Source organism: Protopterus annectens, chromosome 1.part0, assembly GCF_019279795.1.
Source record: "Protopterus annectens isolate FY-2018-M chromosome 1.part0, PAN1.0, whole genome shotgun sequence".
In the NCBI taxonomy this organism is placed as follows: domain Eukaryota; kingdom Metazoa; phylum Chordata; order Ceratodontiformes; family Protopteridae; genus Protopterus; species Protopterus annectens.
In genome coordinates, this window is record NC_056725.1 from 1,941,093,900 (window position 1) to 1,941,114,371 (window position 20,472).

A 20,472-nucleotide genomic window follows, 5' to 3' on the forward strand; every position below is an offset into this window, starting at 1 on the left:
TGTGTTTTTCACTCACTCTGTATATAGTAATTTATCTATTGCACTTATTGCCTCAAACCAGCCAGGATATTACTTTGTAAAAATGTATATATTGCATGTTGTCATTAACTGTACATAATGTCAAGTAAATAAAGTGTAGTTATTGTGCCTTCCCCGGCTGAGACTGAAATGGGTGCAGTGGGATTAGTGCTCTATTCCAGTTAACAGATAGAAAATAAATAAAATCGCTCTAGACTAAGGCAGGGGTGAAAGCTCTACATTTAATTTCATGTGCATTAGGTTACCCAATGCAAATGACCTCCTGCTGGAAAAGAACACAGCTGACAAGAGGACAGAGAAAGTACAGTTGTGTACCTACCATAAATGTAGATGTTCGAGTGTATTCACTGTTGCAGTCATTACTCTTTGGTTATCTTGCTGGCAGGCTACCCTCAGTCGGACAGAATTCCAAAGTCTAGGTCCGGTGTCGGTTGCTGTCGCCTCTTCCCTGACGTCAGTGCGCCAGAGGTATAAAAGATGCAGCCGACGCCATTTTCTTCAGTTTTTCTTGCCCCAGATGTCAGGTGCCCCAAATAGGTAGGCTGAAAAATATACTGATAAGAAATGCATGCACAAAAATAACATTTCCTTCATCTACAAGCAAATACACCAAAAAGGTTGTCTAGAATAGAGAAGTGCAGATAAGTCCCAGCAAAGAGAAGGGGGATGGTGGGTGGGTAACCCTGGACTGCAACAGTGAATACACTCGAACATCTACATTTATGGTAGGTACACAACTGTACTATGTTCATCATGTTTCACTGTTGCAGTCATTACTCTTGGGTAGAATCCCAAAGCTGAGGATGGGTGGCTGGGCTAAATAGGATTAGGAGAGGCTATAAGGCCCTGCAGAAATGCAGTGGCGAAGCCTGCTCTGGACTTAGAGTAGAGAGGCAAGTGGTAGTGCTTTGTAAAGGTGTGCACTGAACTCCAAGTTGCAGCCTCTAAGATTTCTTTGGTTGGTACTCCTCTGAGGAAGGCTGCTGAACTGACTGCTGGAATGAGGCCAAATGCCCTTGGGCACTGATTTGCCATGTTGAAAATAGCAGAAACGGATGCAATAGGTTCATAGGTTCATACTAGGCTATCTGCCCTAGGGCATTTATAAGCCTAACCAGAATGTGTTTGGCTTTCGCCACCCATTTTAAATTTATTTTGCTATGCCCTTTTTCGAGGTTAGTATTCTGTGCCTCTGTCTAACAGTGACACAGAAGTGATACCCGGGGTAAACCTATGATCTCCCATCCACTCATCAAAATTCCTCTTGAAGAGAGTCAATGAGGGACTCTGCCTAACCTGGACTGGGATTTTATTCCAGAGTGAAGGGAGCCTCTGGGTTATGAATCTGTCCCTCCAGCATGTCCTATTTATTTCAGTGCTGAGGTTCAAGTCTCTCGAGCGTGTAGCTCGATGGGATTTGGATTTTCTGAGGTGCAGCATGTCCATTAATTCCGGGTTGGACATGGCTTTATACGTCAGGCACAGATCGCCTCTGAACAGGCGGTATGCCACTGAGTAGAGCTGGAGTTTCTTTAACCGGGCAGCATATGGAATCTGTTTGAGCCCTTTGATCCTCTTGGTGAGGTACTTTTAGGGTCTTTCCAGTTGCTGCAGGTGTCTGGTAAGGTACATCCCAAAAGGGGCATTGTACTCAATTATGGGCCTGATGAGGGATGAGTAAAGAGGCACGATGACCTCCCCTGATCTAGATGTGAATCCCTTCATGATTAGGTGGGCTATATAAAATGTTTTTCTAACCACTTTGGCCACGTGGTTGTCAAATGAGAGATTGCTATCAACTTGGGTCCCCAGGTCCCTAATTACTTCTTCTGTACTTAATGGATTACCACCTATGTGGTAATTTGTGGGCACTGTTTTGCCAAAGGGATGACTATACACTTTTTGGCATTTAGCTTGAGGCCATGGCTCTGGCACCAGTTGTCTGTTTCTATGAGGCCCTTTTGGAGGATGCTTGTGTCGGCTGGAGAGTCGATTATGGCGCCCAGTTTGCAGTCATCTGCGAACTTGGTCAGCCACAGTCCTTCCGTGTTGGCCTGTACCTCCGAGAAATATATACCGAACAAAGACTGAGCCTTGTGGGGCACCACTTGTAACTGGTTTGGAGTCTGACATGGCTCCAGCAATTCTAACCATGTGGGTTCTGTCCTTGAGCCAGTTTGCAATCCATCTAGTGACATAGGGGTTTATATTTAAGCTGGTGAGCTTATCTATAATGCCCGAGTGGGGTATTGTATCGAAGGCTTTTGCGAGGTCCAGGTAGGCTGTCTGGACCACCTTCCCCTCGTCAATGACCTTGGTGACTGTTTCAAAGAAATCAACCAGGTTTAAGAGGCAGGATCTGCCCTTAACAAAGCCGAACTGGGTAGGATCCAGTGTCTGTAGGTCCCCAATATCTTTATTTATGAGGTCCATGATGATCCTTTCCATAGCTTTGCAGACCAAGCTAGTCAGGCTTATGGGGCGATAGTTTCCAGGATCCGTTGAGGCACCACCTTTATGGAGAGGGACCACTGTTGCTGTACGCCACTCTTTGGGCACATATCCTGTAGTAAGGCTGAGACTGAACAGTAGTTTTATGTTTTGGTTTAGCTCTTCTTGGAGTTCATGTAGGACGTAGCCCGGGACACCGTCTGGTCCCATTGATGCTGTGTTTTTTGCTTTGGAGAGGGTGGCTCTTACCTGAGCAGCTGAGATGGCAGGGGGGCAGCACTCTGCTGGGATAGATATTTGCCCTTTTGGTGGGGGGGGGGAGTTTGCACTGAATCTGTCAGCTAGGATGTTGGCAATGTCTGTGGGTTCAGTGTATTTTTTGTCATTTTGGACTAATTCTGAGCATATCTGGGAATTACCACCCAGGTTCCTAACATAACTAAAGAAAGCCTTGTGATTATCCTTAGTGTCCTGTGCAATTTTTCTCTTGAAGCTGGCCTTAGACAATTTTATGAGTGCCCGTAGTTTTTTGCTAATACTGATCAGTGATGCCTTCCCTTTTTGGGATTTTGCTCTATCATTTAGTAGCTTCCTCCTTCTATTGTATAGTTTGTTTATGGCAATGGCCTATCCATTTAGAAAAAGTCTGTTTTGAGATAGCCTTTCCTTGTGATCCTGCAGCATATGACACTAAAAGTTGCTCAGTCCTTCTGAAAGCTTTAGTTCTGTCCAGCGAATGCAGAATTTTCTCACCCTTGTTCTGTGGATTTGTGTGAAAGGTAGGCAAGTGAATGGTTTGGTTGAGGGCCACACTGGACACCACCTTAGGCATAAATGTAGGGTTTGTCCTCAGAGAAACCCTGTCTGGATGAAAAATGATGAAAGGTTCCACAGCCATGAGTGCTTGTAACTCTGAGACTCGCCTTGCAGTGGTTATGGCTAGGAGCAGAGCTGTTTTCCAGGATAAGAATTTTATATCTGCTGTTGATGCTGGCTCGAAAGGAGGCAGTGTGAATTTTTCTAAAACATAATTGAGGTCCCAGGCTGGAATTGGTGCTCTCCTTGGAGGCTTAATGTTTTTGGCCCCTCTGAGGTACTGCCTTATTAAAGGATGAGAAAAGATAGGTGGTTACGTATTGTAATGTGCTGAAATGGCAGAGGCATGAATCTTAATTGATGAGAAAGAAAGGCCTTTGTTCAGCATCTCAGTTAGGTATCTCAGTTAGGTACTGTAAAATCTGAGGAATATTTGGTACAGATGTGTCAATGCCTTGTTCCTGGTTCCAAGCACAGAATCTCTTCCATTTTTCTGCATAAGATTTTCTGATACTGGGCCTCCTGGCCTCCAAGATAACATCCATAACAGCTTTTGAAAGAGGAGTGTTCTGAATGGCTACATTATCCGCCATGCTGCCAGATTTAAGGTCCTGAGTTGGCTGTGCAGGATCTGATTGTTTTGTTGGGTGAGCAAGTGAGAAGTTTGAGGCAATATCCATGCTGGACCTTGAGACAAGCTCTTTAGGATTGGGTACCAGAGCTGGCGTGGCCAGTCTGGTGCAATCAGAATCATTTTTGACTTCTCTTGTCTGACCTTTAGGAGTACTCTGGGAAGGAGAGGCAGTGGGGGAAAAGCATATACTGTTAGATTTTTCCAGCTGAATGATAGGGCGTCCACTTTCCATACTTGCTTGTGATAAATCCTTGTGCAAAATCTCTGCAATTGACAGTTGTGAGGGGAGGCAAATAGATCTATGTCTGGGCATCCCCATTTCCTTATTATCATGCTGAAGACTTGTGGATCCAGTTTCCATTCGTGGGCATCCATGAGGTTTCTGCTTAGTTCGTCTACCAGAGTATTTGTTTTTCCTGGCAGGAATTGTGCTTCCAGGTGAACTTGAAAAGCCAATGCTGTGTCCCATAAGGTCATTGCTTGTCTGCAGAGGGGGTAGGAATGTGTAACTCCCTGCTTGTTTATGTACCACATGACCGTAGTGTTGTCTGTCTTTATCAGTAACTGTCCTGGATGAAGCAGGTCCTTGAAAGCTGTCAGGGCATTTTGAACAGCTAGCATCTCTTTTTGATTGATGTGAAGATGCATCCGGTTTGCAGGCCATGTGCCATGAATACATTTTCCTGCCATATGGGCTCCCCAGGCATAATCTGATGCATCCGTTGTCAGTGTCTGTCTGGCTGTGGGTAAACTGAATGGCAGACCCTTGTTGTGGTGACAGGCTTCTGCCCACCATCGAAACTCCTGTTGTAGGCAGGAAATGAGTGCAATTACTGTCTCCAGGCTGTGGCAATGCTGAGTCCAAACACTTTTCAGATACCACTGTAGTTTCCTCATATGCAGTCTGGCATATGGAATTAGTAGAATGCAGGATGCCATGAAACCCACAGCTAGCAGGATTTTCCTTGCAGATAAGTGGGTTTTTGTTGCCAATTTCTTGAAGTAAGTAGTCAGTTGTTTTTGCTTGTCTGGCATGAGATAAGCCATCTGGGCAGTTGTATTTAAGCTTGCAGCCAGGCAGCCAGGAATATTATCTCTTGAGAGGGCACTAGTTTTGATTTATTTTCATTTACTGTGTACCCTAGGCCAATTAGTAATCTTTTTACAAACGCCAGATGCTTTAGAAGAGCGTCTTTGTTCTCTGCTTGAATTAGGCAGTCGTCCAAGTAGGGATATATTTGAATTCCTTTTTGTCGGCAAAACGCAATTACTGGTGCCAGGCATTTTGTGAAGTCCCTGGCCGCAGTAGATAAGCCAAAGGGCAGTGCAGAGAATTCGTAAGGCATCGAGCCAGCTATGAATCTGAGGTATCTCCTGCAAGATTGTCTGATTGGGACATGCAGGTATGCCTCTTTTAGGTCCAAAGTTACGAGCCAAGCCTTCTTGCCCAGCATGGGCAGCTGCTGTAGAGTCAACATCTTGAATTTTGGAACTTCCAGAAACGTATTTAGTATAGACAGGTCCAGAATTGGTCTCCAGGTTTTGTCCTTCCTGGGTACTAGGAAAAGTCTGTAGTAAAATCCTTGCCCCTGCTCTTGTGGTACTTGCTGAATGGCCCTCATGTCCATGAGGGCTGTAATTTGTTTGTGTGCCTCTGCCCACTGGTTGTGTGGCAGGCCTGGCATGCCCTTTGACCTTGGTAGAGTGTGGAAATGGAACCTGTAGCCTTTGGACACTATGTTCAGGACCCATTTGTCTTGGGTAACCATTTGCCAATTTGATGAAAAAAGTGCTAGTTTTCCCCCTAAGGGGGCAGTCAAAAGAAAACTGCTTGGAACTGGTAGAGGAAAGTCATTGGGACTGTTTCCTGTAAGGTTGTGATTTGTCTTCTCCACTTTTGGAGGTAGGAGCACCCCATTGTTTAGGCCTGTATGAGCCTTGGGGCTGAGATCTGCTTATGGGACGCCTGTATAGGCCTCTTTGTGGTCTGTCTGAGACTGGAAAGGACCAATTTTTAGACGGCCAGTTCCTGCTAAACCTGGGTGGCTGTACCTGTAAGAAATCCTTGACTGTCTGCATGGATTTTGCTTTATCCTCCATTTTTTTCAACACCTCTTCTGCTTTAGTACCAAACAAAGTATCATGCTGTAATGGTGCATCTAATAATTTTGCTTTAACATGATCAGGCAGATTCTGTTGCTTTAACCAAGCATGCCTTCTAATAACAGAACCTGTAACAGCGGCCCTGCAAGAGGCCTCCAGTGAATCATAACCACATTGCAAAGTATGCTTTCCCACTTGTTCAGTTGCATGCAATAAATCCTGCAATTCCTTGTTCCCTGAACATTCAGTATTTGTCAACATTTTCTGTTTAAGTAGTGACATTAAATATTGCTGATATTTAAGCATGTGAAATTGACAATTTAAAGCCCTTACAGCCAGGGTGGCAGAAGTGTAAACTTTTTTCCCCATCTGTCTAGAGCCCTAGAATCCCTATCAGAGGGGACAGGGTTTTTTGCAGTGGAAGCTTTAACCCCCTTGGGACCCTGAGATATAGTTTCTGGGTCAGCAGCGGGGTTTTTAATATAGGAATTTATGAGAATCCGGGACCCGGTAGTATCTGTCTAGCTCAGCAGGTGCAGGGGGTAAAGAGTCAGGGGACAGACCGGACTCTGAAAATACATCATCTACAAAGTTTTGAACAGGTGTAATAGCAAGGGGTCTGTGCTGAGGAAGAAGCAGAAAGTCTCTGAGCCTTTTCTTAGATTCAGAATAATCTTGGCTCTCCCAGTGGAAATGCTCCCTCATAGTATGCAGTGTCTCCCCAAAAGAATAGTCCTCAGGAGGAGAAACTGAATGAATGGATTCTTCAGCATCAGAATCCTCATAGGGAAGCATGAAGTAATCCTGTTCAGAAGAGGAATCAGAGGAAATAGATACTTGATCAGAAGAATCATACTCTGTCTCTTGCTTAGGCCTCTTATCAGGAGGGGGATGGGAGCCCCTGATCAAAGTAACTAGGTCTTTGGCCATTTTGAGCATCTGTTTTTTAGGCATGGAAGTCTGTGTAGGAGAATGCTGTACTTGTTTCTTTGTCTTTAGAGCTGCTTTAGTCTTTGTCTTTTAAGCTGAAGATGGCTTAACATATAGTTGTGTAGGTCTGAAGACACCCTCAGAAGCCGATGCCTGCTCAGCGGCTCTGGACCAATCTGAGGGAGTGATTTCCAAGTGTCCAATACCTTGAGTTTCCAGAGGCCCAGACGGCTCCATGTGGGAGTCGGTAGCGGCCTGTGGCTCTGAGGTAGCGGGCGCCAGGGGCTGCGAAAGCACCTCACTGAGAACTGGCAAACCGGCAACTGGCCTAGTAGAGGCTTCGTCGTCGGTTTTGGACCTCGGATGCCTATCCTTGTCCTTGCATTTTTTGTAAATTCCGGTTGTCGGCTGTTCCGATGGCATTATATAATTAAATCTTCGGCCAAAGTAATGAAATGCAAAATCGAACCGACGCTTGATAGAGTGTTGGTTAAATCTAGCACAAAACCGACAGCTAGCAACGCTGTGATCAGGGCCTAGGCAGGAATACAGTAAGAGTGAAAATCTTTATGAGGTATTTGCTTCCCACAAGAAATACAATTGTTAACTTTTTCTGACATCAGTCTGGAGCAAGAAAAAAGTTTCCCCAATGGGGTACTTAGATTTAATGAAGACTTCTGTTCTGAAATTCAGATATGAAAATCTCAGGAGTCGGCCGACCGGCACTTGCGAACTGCTTTTGCTTCGGGCACCGCGCGGCAAGAAAGATTGAAGAAAATGGTGTCGGGTGCATCTTTTATACCCCTGGCACACTGACGTCAGGGAAGAGGCGACAGCAACCGACGCCGGACCTAGACTTTGGAATTCTGGGCAACTGAGGGTAGCCTACCAGCAGGATAAACCAAGAGTAATGACTGCAACAGTGAAACACGATGAACATCCTAAAAGTAATCTAGACCTAGGAAGCCTGAGCCTCGATTAATGATCCTTCACTTTGTGCTTCTCAGCTTTATGCCAGGCATCTTCAAACTGGTGACTTCTGAAAATTCTTTCTGGTACTGCTCAAACACCTTCCCTTCTTCTATCCATGCTCCTGGAAAGAAGCAAGCTATAAGGAAGGTCAGAAAAGTACAGTTGTGTGCACTTACCATAAATGTAGATGTTCCAGTGTATTCACTGTTGCAGTCATTACATTCGGGTAATCTGCTGCCAGGTTGCCCTCAGTCGGCCTGATTAACAAAGTCTTGGGTCCTGCGTCGGTTGCTGTCCCTTCTTCCATGACGTCAGGTTGTCAGGGGTATAAAACATGCAGCCGATGCCATTACATCAGTTTTTCCTGCCCCAGATGTCAGGTGCCCCCCAAATAGGGAGCAATATATATATATATATATATATATATATACACACACACACACATATATATATATATATATATATATATATATATATATATATGTAAATAAGAAACACAAAAATATACCTACAAACAAAAGCAAATACACCAAAAAGGCTTTTAAGCATAATAAAAGAAAGAAGAGGTATGCTAAAAGAAAAACAGGGGGTTGGAGGGAGGGTAACCAGGACTACAACAGTGAATACGCTTGAACATCTACATTTATGATAAGTGTACACAACTGTACTATGTTCATATGTTCAGTGTGTTTCACTGTTGCAGTCATTACATTTGGGTAGATTCCCAAAGCTAAGGTTGGGAGGATGGATTTATACAGTATTAGGACCAGCTATAAGGCCCTGCAAAACAGCTGTGGCAAAGCTAGCTCTGGATTTAGAGAAAATTGGTAAGTGATAATGCTTGGTGAACGTATGAACTGAACTCCAGGTAGCAGCTCCTAGAATATCCCTGGTAGGAACACCTCTGAGAAAGGCTGCTGAAGTAGATGCAGCCCTGGTGGAATGAGATCTGATCTCCTGGGGGATAGGCTTTCCATGGTGCTTATAACAGAAATTAATACAATGGCTTATCCATTTAGAAATGGTTTGCTTTGAAATAGCCTTCCCCTCTGCCCCTGCAGCAAATGCTACCATCAGTTGTTCAGATTTTCTTCGAGATTTAGTCCTGTCCAAGTAGAATCTAAGTTGTTTGTATACATCCAATGAATGCAGAATCTGCTCTCCCTTGTTCTGTGGATTGGGAAAGAAAGTTGGCAAATGAATGGACTGATTAAGAGCCACACTGGATACCACCTTGGGCATGAATGATGGATTGGTCCTGAGTGACACCCTGTCCGCATGAAAGATGATGAAAGGCTCCACTGCCATACGGGCCTGTAATTCAGATATCCTTCTAGCTGAAGTGATTTCTAAAAGGAAGGCTGTTTTCCAGGAAAGAAATTTTAAGTCTGCAGTTGCAGCTGGCTCGAAAGGAGGTAGAGTGAGTTTCTCCAATACAATGTTAAGGTCCTAGGCAGGGGTTGGAGCTCTCCTGGGTGGTCTCAAGATTTTGGCCCCTCTGAGATACTGCTTTAGAAGAGGGTGAGAGAAGGGGGGAGGGGTATGTGTTGTAATGAGCTGAAATGGCTGAGGAATGGATTTTTATGGAAGAAAAAGACAGGCCCTTATGAAGTATCTCAGTTAAGTATTGCAAAATCTGAGGTAAATTGGGCACTGCTGTGCTCATCCCTTGAGAGTGATTCCAGGCACAGAATATTTTCCATTTGTCAGCATAAGATTTTCTAGTACTAGGTCTTCTCGCCTCCAAAATGACATCCATCACAGGTTTGCTGAAGGATGCTAAGGGTAAATTTAAGTGATTAGCCAAGCTGCAATATTCAATGTTTGGAGCTGAAGGTGCAGAATTTGGTTCTTCTGCTGAGACAGTAAGGAAGGTGTCTGAGGCAGGTGCCACGGAGGAATGTGTGACACACTGCGCAGGAGTGGGTACCAGTGTTGGCGAAGCCAGTCTGGAGCAATCAAAATAATTTTTGGCTTGTCCTGTTTGACTTTTAGTAGAACTTTGGAGAGCAAAGGCAGAGGGGGAAAGGCATAGACTGATAGGTTTTTCCAGCTGAAGGATAGAGCATCCACTTTCCAGGCTTTTTTGTGATGAATTCTTGTGCAAAATTTGTCCAACTGGTAGTTCTGGGGTGAGGCAAAAAGATCTATGTCTGGGCTCCCCCATTTGCATGTCAACATGTTGAAAATCCGTAGTTCCAGTTTCCATTCATGAGTGTCCATGGGATTTCTGCTTAGTTCGTCTGCCAGCACATTCTGCTTTCCTGACAGGAATTCAGCTTGTAGTTGTACTTGGCAGCGCAAGGCCGTGTTCCACAATGCCATGGCTGGTCTGCAGAGGGGGTAGGAATGTGTACCCCCCTGCTTGTTTATGTACCACATAACCGCGGTGTTGTCCGTTTTTATCAGTAATTGACCTGGATGAAGGTAGTCCTTGAAGGTTGTCAGTGCATTCTGTACAGCTAGCATTTCTTTTTGATTGATATGAAGGTGCATCTAATTTGGGCTCCATTTGCCCTGAATGCACTTCCCTGCCAGATGAGCCCCACATGCATAATCTGATGCATCTGTAGTTAGGGTTTGGGTGGCAGGGGGTGGTGTGAATGGCAGTCCCTTGTTTTGGTGGCAGGCCTCTGCCCACCATAAGAACTCTAGGTGCAGGCAAGGTATGATAGGAATCATTGTTTCCAGGCTGTGACAATGTTGACTCCATAAACATTTTAAGTACCACTAAAGTTTCCTCATATGCAGTCTTGCATATGGAATTAGAAGAATGCATGAGGCCATGAACCCCAAGCTTGCAGTATTTGCCTTGCAGATAGCAGAATTTTTGTGGCCACCTGTTTGAAGTAAGTCACCAAATGAATTTGCTTTTCTGACGTAAAGAAAGACATCTGGGCAGTTGTATTCAAGCATGCACCCAGGAATGTAATTTTTTGAGGGGGTACCATTTGAGATTTCTTTTTGTTTATGGTGTACCCTAGACAGGTTAGAGGTCTTTTTACAAACGCCAGATGTTTTAGAAGAATGGCCTGGCTTTCTGCCTGAATTAGACAATCATCCAGGTATGGATATATTTGAATATTTCTTTGCCTGCAAAATGCAATTACTGGAGCCAGGCACTTTGTGAATACCCTGGGCGCAATAGGCAAGCCATAGGGCAGTGCAGAGAACTGATAATGCATGCAGCCTGCTTTGAAGCGTAGGAATATTCTGCAAGATTCCCTGATTGGTTTATGCAGGTAAGCCTCTTTTAAGTCGAGAGTTGCCAACCAGGCATCCTTGCCTAGCATAGGAAGTAACTGGTGAAGAGTCAGCATTTTGAATTTTGGAATGTCCAGAAAGGTGTTTGGAGGTCCAGAATTAGATACCATGATTCGTCTTTTCTGGGTACCAGGAAAAGCCTGGAATAGAAACCTTGTCCCTTTCCCTCTTCTGCTACCGGTTGAATAGCCCCCATGTTTAGGAGGGAAAGTACTTGTTTCTGAGCCTCTGCCCAATGATTTGGGGGCAGGTCTGGCCACCCGTTTGGAGTTGGCAGCATGTGGAAATGGAATCTGTATCCCTGGGACACTATATTTAAAACCCATTTGTCCTGGCTTATAAGTTGCCAGTTTTCCCCCCAAAGGGGCGGCTAAGAGGTAAGTGCTTGGTAATTTCAATTGAAGTCATTGAGACTGCTTACCATAGGGTGGTGCCTTGTTGTTTCCAGATCTGGAAGTGGAAGCACCCCATTGCTTAGTTCTGAAAGTCCCTTGGGAATGAAACCTGGTGGTTTTGGAATGTCTGGGTTTGGCCGTAGTGGCTCTGGAAGGAGCTGGAAAGGACCAGTTCTTAGTAGGCCAATGCCTACTAAATCTAGGTGGTTGCACTTATTTATTTTATTTATTTATTTTCAGTTTGATTACCGGGGAAGTCCACTAGGCCAAGAAGTGCCCATTTTCAGTGGAGGCCCGGGGAGAAAAGCTCCAAGTGCAATACAGTACAATGAAGGTTACAAAATACAAAAAAGGTTACATATAGCAAGTGTAATATACATCATGAGACAATTTAAAAAAACAAACCTCATTTTTTTTTTTTTTTTTTTTTTTTTTTTTACTCTTAGGAAGTTCACAATATTTACAAGCTTGGAGTTTATTTAAAGTCAGCTAGTTCAGGTTTTTTAGAGAAATTAGAATAAGGTTAAGAGTATAGTAGAGTAGGAGGATGGAGAGCTTAGTGGGAAGAGTTATGTAGGGTGAAAGCAGGAGCATTTCCATTTGGAAGATAGGTGTAGGAAGAGTTGGTTTTTGAAGGATTCAATGTTAGGTATAGTCCTAAGAGAAGGAGGGAGAGAGTTCCATTTTTTACCTAGAGAGAAGGAGAGTAGAAGCGGGCCGGCGGGACGTTTGGGTTTGTGAATGGAGATTAGGTTTTGGTGTTCAGATCTCAGAGATCTGTTTGGGATGTAAGGGGGAAGAATGTTCTTTAAGGCTGGGCATTTATCAGGGGAGAATATTAATTTGTGAGCGCAGGTTAGTTGGAGATAGTCTACGTGGTCAGGGAGTTCTAACCAATTCAGAGATTGAAGGCAGAGGCAGTGGTGAGTTGATGTTTTGGATTTAGTGGCAAATTTGGAGATCTTATTATAGCAAGCTTCAAGTTTAGAGGTGTTGGAAGTGGACAGATTGTAAGAAATCTTTCACAGTTTGCATAGATTTAGCTTTATCTTCCATCTTTTTTAGAACTTCTTCAGCCTTATTGCCAAATAAGCGGTCCTGCGGTAAAGGAGCATCCAAAAGTTTTGCTTTAACATGATCAGGCAGAGATTGCTCCTTAAGCCAAGCATGCCTTCTAAGCACAGACCCAGTAACAGCAGCCCTACAAGAGGCCTCTAAGGAATCAAAACCACATTGCAAAGTATGTTTGCCAACTTGTTCAGCTGAATGCAATAAATCCTGCAAATCTTTATTTTCCACAGTCAGAAATCAACATCAATTTCTGTTTAAGCAGTCCCATGATATGCTGTTGATATTTTAGCATATGGAATTGACAGTTTAAAGCCCTGATTGCTAAGGTTGCAGAAGTATAAACCTTTTTACCCCATCTATCCAGTGCCCTGGAGTCTCTATCAGAAGGGGTAGGATTTTTAGCAGTAGAAGCCTTAAATCCCTTGGGCCCCTGAGAAATGGTTTCAGGGTCTGCAACATGATTTTTGAAAAGGAATTTATGGGACTCAGGAACCCTGTAGTACCTGTCTGGTTTGCTAGGGGCTGGAGGCAAGGAATCAGGGGCCATACTGGATTCCGAAAACACATCATCAACAATATCTAGTACAGGAGGTACAGCCAAAGGCCTATGCTGAGGAAGAAGAAGGAAATCCCTAAGCCTCTTTTTGGATTCAGAGAAATCCTGACTTTCCCAGTGGAAATACACCCTTAAGGTATGTAAAGTGTCCCCAAAAGAGAAATACTCAGGTGGAGAAGCAGAGGGAATGGAATCCTCTGCATCAGAGTTCTCATAAGCAGGTATAGACAAATCCAGATTATTAGAAGAGTCAGAAGAAACAGAGTCCTATTCAGAAGATTCATAGTCAAATTCAATCCTAGACCTCTTGGGGGGGGGGGGGGGTTGACTACCCCTGATTAGAGTAATTAAATCTTCAGCCATTTTGATCATTTGTTTTTTAGGCTTGCGGGCCTGAACATGTGGCCTGGGCGTCGGTTTTTTAGACATAGATCGAGATTTAGGCCTTAGCACTGAAGTTGGAGTCAGTTTAATATGCAAGTCTGTAGGCCTGAATACACCCTCAGAAGCCGGTGCCTGCTCAGTGGCTCCAGACCTATCCAAGGTAGATACAGCCGCAGGTTCCATATGTGAAGCATATCGCGGCATACCGGACACCGAATGGGTCTCAGTAGAGGCCTGCAAATCAGAAGTAGCAGGTATCAGGGGCAGCGAAAGCACCTCACTGACTACCAGCGAAATTGAGACTGGCTTAGGAGAAGCGTCGTCGGCAGTTTTGGACCTCAACGGCCTGTCTCTGTCTTTTTCTTTGCGTTTTTTCGGTAATCCGGTAGTCAGATAGCTAACCGACGTCATTTCTAGATAATTAAACCGAGAACCGAAATATTTTGAAGCAAAAATTTACAGACGATGGATAGTGCGCTGATTAAATAAAGCACAAAACCGACAGCAAGGTACATTGTGGTCAGGGCCTAGGCAAGGAATACAGTACAAATGAAAATCCTTATGAGGTATTTGCTTCCAACAGGTAATACAATTATTAACTTTTACTGACATCGGTAAGGAGCAAGAAAAAGTTTCCCCAACGGGGTACTTAGCTTTAAGTTGAAGACTTTGGTTCTAAAACTCGAAAACTAAAATTTCAGAAGTCGGCCAACCGGCACTTGCGAACTGCTTCTGCTTCAGGCACCACACGGCAAGAAAGACTGATGTAATGGCGTCAGCTGCATGTTTTATACCCCTGACGACCTGACATCATGGAAGAAGGGACAGCAACTGACGCAGGACCCAAGACTTTGTTAATCAGACCGACTGAGGGCACCCTGCCAGCAGATTACCCGAATGTAATGACTGCAACAGTGAAACATGATGAACATCTGGTAGCAGGACTGACACTGCTCAATTCTGGCAAACTAGAAATATGAGTTGAAAGTTCAAGGTGGGACAGGCAATGTTGGTGAATGTTTTGCTTTAGTATATTCTGGCCCATAAGCATTTAATCGTGATGTAAAACTTTGTTTCACGCAGAACACTGGTACTTTCCTGCCATTTGTACTTTCTGAATCGCTTCCTTGCAGTTCACTTCAGGAAAGAACTACAGACTGTAGCAATAAGCATGCCCTTTAACCCATGAGACTGGGTCAGCAATACTTCTAAGAAGGATATGGCTGCCATGAAAGTTAAAACTACAGACTTTTACAGGGTGCTAAAATGCAGAAAAAGTATCTCCTCATCATGGCCTTACTTTAGAAGTCATCTAGAAACAAGAAAATACTAGCAGAAAGTTACAATCAGCTGTCCTTTATTTCTATAAAACTACATTTAGTAACGCATGTAGCTGGAAAGTGAAGATAAAGTGACATGTATAAGCTTCACAGAAAACTATCAAAATTAAATGGCAAGATTTACCTCACAAGTAGACAATGTACTGAATTTTACATGTATCATCAGTACTTGATTCTTTAAAAGCTCATAGAAGAACAGATTTTTACTAAGCTTATGGCCAAGGAGCTAATCAGCTATATTACCCAATATGGGTACACAACTTAAAGTTTCCTCCATTAAGCAGTTTCCCTCTATAACTCAGGTGAAAATCTGCAATCAATCATTCAGCCATCCAGACTGGTATTATAGGTTATCAGATAAATACTCAGTATGATATTTAGGGTAAGTGTAGTCCAGAAATGGAGGATAAATTAGGTTAGGTACATGTCATACCAGCTGGTGATGGTAGAGGTTTAAACCTTTACAGCAGGTGTTTGCTTTATAAATGATTTTGTTAGTATGAAAATGTTCACAGAATGTGTAGCGCCATAACTGGTTCATCCAGCTTCCTGTGCCACTTCTTCATCTGGCACAATACAGAAGGTCAACACAGACTATCAGTTTAGTCACCCAACTGAATGGATCTCCTGCACCTTCTCTTTTAGGACAAGCAACACCTAAGTCACCATACATAAGAGTAAAGTTATAGTCCTAACTGCTGAAATTCATGGTGAGGAATCAGGTTACTGATGAAACAACTGAACAGTACCTAGGAAAAAGGGTACACTGAAGTGAAGTACACATGTAAGTAACAAAATATGCATGTTTGTTTGTTTTAAATTCATTAAGTTAAAATTTCAACCATGACCTAAGCCAACAGCAGACAAGCAAAGACAGAGAACAGAAATAAACAGCACAGACAAAGGTGCATCCAAGCATACTCAAGTGTACACAAATTAGTGCTTTTTTTCAGTATCACTCACATACATCAGGGATCACAGATCCAATTACTTTTAGAACTGTCTAATCTACTGTCTACATCATGCATATAAGTAAGAATGCTGTCCAAAAGCAACATTGTTTATGGCTGTAGTGGCAAATGCTAAAACTAATGTGCGCATTACTTAAATGAATAAGGACAATGAGAAAAACTCGTGTTAGCTGTGCGGAGATGGCAATAACATCAGGTCAGAATGCAAAATAAAAGTTATTTGCTACATTCCTGAGTACGGACATGACATATGCTCATACCTTATGTGACGTCCCTCCTCTGGGCCAGTGATCAAGGAGCCTCAATCCTCAACACAGACATCAGTGGCGAACGGTCACGGTGAGAAAAATAGGCACACACAGTACTTTCAGATGCAGGTCTCTACACCAAGTAAAATTTCTGTTAAAAGCACACAGGGAATGCACACTCCATTCCTAGGGCTGGGTTCCTGTCCAGGCCCCAAATAAGACACCCCACTGACCACTACAGACCTGAGTCCTTGGCCAGGTGTTCCAAACCAAGTCCTCTACCTGTCTGTGAAATCAGTGCTCTTAGTGTCCCTGTTCAAAGAAGCTGTCACACACACACACTCTTTGAGATTTGATTTTCACACACACACACACACACACACACACACACACACACACACACACACACACACACACACACACACACACACACACACGGGAAAGGCTTCCACAGCTTACCTACTCTACCACCTCCACCCAGACTATAAAGTAGATTCACTGCCACCAGAACACCCGAAGCCAGCCTCTTTAAGGCTCTTACAATGGTACCCAATTACACTTAGTAAAATGAATACTTATCAAATGGTAGTATTTAACTAAGCAGCAATACTTTCAGGAACATACAGTCACAGTGCCACTAATATTTTCTAAAAGAAAAGCCACAATAAAAGGTTTAGATACATTTAACAATAAATAAAAACATGAAAATGCTGAGTATCTACTTAGACTAAACACAAGAGTTTCAATTGCAGGCAACATAAAAACCAACACAGATAGAAAGACTCAGATACAGAAAAAACTACATTTAGCTAATCTCACTATTTTTTTAACTGACTGAAGAATTACTGTTCCTTACTTACTTACTAAAGCAAAGCAAGATGAAAGAGGATGTGTGTGTTTTGTCAGGTCCAAAAGCAGAGTGCACACCTCACATCTCTCACTAGTATTCAAATACAATTTCTGTGCTGACTATAGAATGACATCACATCTGTTCACCTGACTCTGTAGTTCTCACACTAACCCCTCACTAGAAAGTGAGCCAGGATCTGGCACTAATGTGTTACATACACACACAGAACTTTAGCTAAGGCTTATTGCAGCATCTGGAAACTGTAAAACAATTCCAACACTTCAATTCTTCCTGCTGAAACTAACAAGCTACTCTCTGGCACCCCAGGGTAGCAATTAGTTCACCACTACGGACAGTATAGCAGGACCCCGGTCCAGGCTTTTCACAGACATTGTGTCTGGCTTCATTCAGTCCTGTGAGATAAAATATTTTTGGCCTAAACCAAGTCATTTGTTTTCAGGCTGTTTTTCTTACGCTTAGCTGGGCTGAGTTTAACCCCTTCCATTCCAGTATCTTCTGTTAAAATATATACATTTCATCAGTTACAACAATACAGTCTGACATACATGTATATTTCTTTTCAGTCCAGCAGAACCCACTGTTGATACATTTTAACACAAGCAATTTACAAATACATTTTTAACTCATGCATCTGTGCAAATCAGTTTGATATTCAAATGACATATAATTCTTTACAAAACTCCAGCTAGCTATGCTGGCATATGTTACACATGCACTGCCCTATTCCCTCTGGCACAGCTGGCACTACCTCACATCATCACACCTTATATCACAATATAATAAATTATATTAAAATATATAGCAAGTAAAATCATAGGAAACTGCAGTGTAATATAAAATTAATCAATAAGTGAGAAAAATGAAACAAAAAAGTAAACACATTACGTACATCAACATGTTGAGACAAGAAACGTGAACTTTTTTTCAGGCTACACAGCAAATAATGAGAATGTTTAAAGGAATCTCTTACGTAAGCAAGCAAGTTTAATTAAATGACAAAAGTAAAAAATAAAATCACATCCATGTCAAAAAAAGAAAAACGTCTTCTCAGTATAGCAGTGCTGGGGTGGGGAATAAACCATACTCCACGTTCTATAAAGAAACCGAAACAATAGAGCCAAAGTCAATTTCTGCCATTCATTGCACAGCTTGCCTCAAATCACTTGATCACTAAGAGGTCATTTTCATCTTTCACATATCCTTTTTCATATCACATAATTCACTAAAACATATGCTCACTGCCAGTCAAATACAATTAAGGCAGTACAGTGCATGACACCTCAGTGACATCTCATTCTCTTACTCAAGCACTACTAGATTATTCATTCTGAGTAATTCACATCTTATAGAGAATCTTCACTAGCAAAGCCAGACAACTGATAAATGCTTTCCAGTGCATTCAAGAAATAATTGTTTTTACTTACAGATATTTTAAATGTTCCAAATCTTCAAATGCTCCTTTAGGAATTCTTCTTATTTGATTGTTGTTTAGCAAACTGCAAAAGAGAATGCAAAGTCTGAAATTCTATTTCATGTGTACAAAATTAGCATCCTTGACATAACATCATCTAAATATATGCCCAGCTGATGAAAGGGACCTATAATCACCACTGACATCACAATGTCAACAGAAATGAACATGAGCAGACATTACTGTACATAACACCACATCACAAATTAGTGTTCAGCACATAATGTCTTAGTAGCTGAAGGATGCTATTTTGAGGTGCTTGATTTTAAGGCTACACCTGTTTGCGGACTCTAACTTGATTTTCCAAGCACCAGCTTTCCATTACAAATAGGATGCCCAGTACCATTCAGGCTATTCCTCTCTACAAAAATAAAAAAGCATAGTGAAATTTTGCAAGTTTATATATTCCTATGTGTGTATCAAGCTTGGCACAAAAACTGGTATTTAGCACTACTCTGAATACTAAGGTGAAGAGCAGCAGAACAGTGAGAAAGGACCTGTTTTTTGACCCTCAACTTAAGAGTTCAGGGGTGGCAGATGAAAAACAGACACTGGGAGCCAGATGAGACTATTACGGCTCTACATATTGGGACAAATTTCCTGTAGCAGCATCTGAACTGGGAGTGGTCACTGTTCAGCCATCTGTCTTTGAATGTGGAGCTGGTGGAGACAAAGTTGCTAAAAAACAGGCAGAAATATTGCTGGAGAGGAGAGTGAGAGAGAGCACATTTTCACTGGTTTCCCAGTTTTCTATGAAGGCCACTGCCAATGGTAACATCTGACTTGTGAGACAGCTACTGGCCCTGAATGTCTCTCCCACATTCACTGCCTACAGCGCTAGCATCTCAAGTACTATCATTCGCTGATATAAAGTTATTCTATTTTTTCCAGGTTCATTTCCCACTCTATAACTGATGACCATCAAGCTTACCCCTATCTGACTTGAGCCCATTCAGTCCACACCATTAAGGAGAGAATCTTGCCACATCTGCTTGGAAAATGGCCATCTGGAGGGGCTTTCTTTCAGTCAGACTTGGAGATTGTTCACTGAAGGGATGCTGGTGAAAGCACAATGACTGTATTTTTGTGTTAAAGTCATCAACCCTGTCCCCAGTTGGAAGAATGGGTACTGAAATCACTGCAGAGACTCTCAAGGCCTTGCTCCTACAAGGGTGAACTCCCACGCACTCACTAATGACGGCTACTGGTTAGCAGTGGTTGGTGAGCCTCAAGCCCATCCCAGGATTCCCAGGGCAATGTTGACCCTCTTCTGAGGGATCATGGCTGTGCGCCTGCCCCTTCATCCTGCATCCCCCACCACGATCATGCCCATCCTTGCTGCTTGCACTGTCAAGTGCCTGGGCCACTAATCAACCTTAGCTCATCTAGGCTTTATCCTTTTTACTGTCCAGCATTGGTTTGCTACAATGTTATGTTCTGTGGAGAAGAAAGACCTGTATGTGCATGAACACACACACACACACACACACACACACACACACACACACACACACACACACACACCAGAACTAAATAAATAAAACACTTCTAAGTTCCTTTCTGCTTTGTACCTAGAATTAGGATTAAAATGGATGCATAGTAATTAATCACAGTTACTATCACTGGAACATGAAACACTGCATCAATAAAGTAGGTACCTGGAAATTACTTTAAGAAAAAAAAAACTAGAGAAATTCTGCAGAAGTGTAAGATCCCTGGACCCCATGTGTGAAAGTCACACCCCTAAATATACTAACTCCAAAACTGTTTAGCCATGCGAATGAGAAACATTTCCTTATTCCCAAGTTTCACAATGTAAAATCACTGGTCCCACTATGCAACTAAACAAGATTCTACTAAATTAATATACTATATTCTATTGCAAGGAGAGATAATTATTTACTTATTTACACATATTTGTTTACTGTGGTAGTGCACTGATCTCAATTGACTACT

The 20,472-nt window shown here is 42.8% G+C and overlaps 1 protein-coding gene across 2 annotated transcripts in view; it reads right to left on the reverse strand.

The window, feature by feature from the left end:
• The window catches only part of PXDN (peroxidasin), a 2,220,827-nt gene that overhangs the window by 1,364,881 nt on the left and 835,474 nt on the right, over positions 1–20,472 (reverse strand). For both annotated transcript variants that reach the window (XM_044070259.1, XM_044070249.1), the window contains exon 3: positions 18,470–18,541. In XM_044070259.1, coding sequence (XP_043926194.1) covers positions 18,470–18,541 — 72 coding nt within the window. The remainder of the gene's footprint in view (positions 1–18,469; positions 18,542–20,472) is intronic.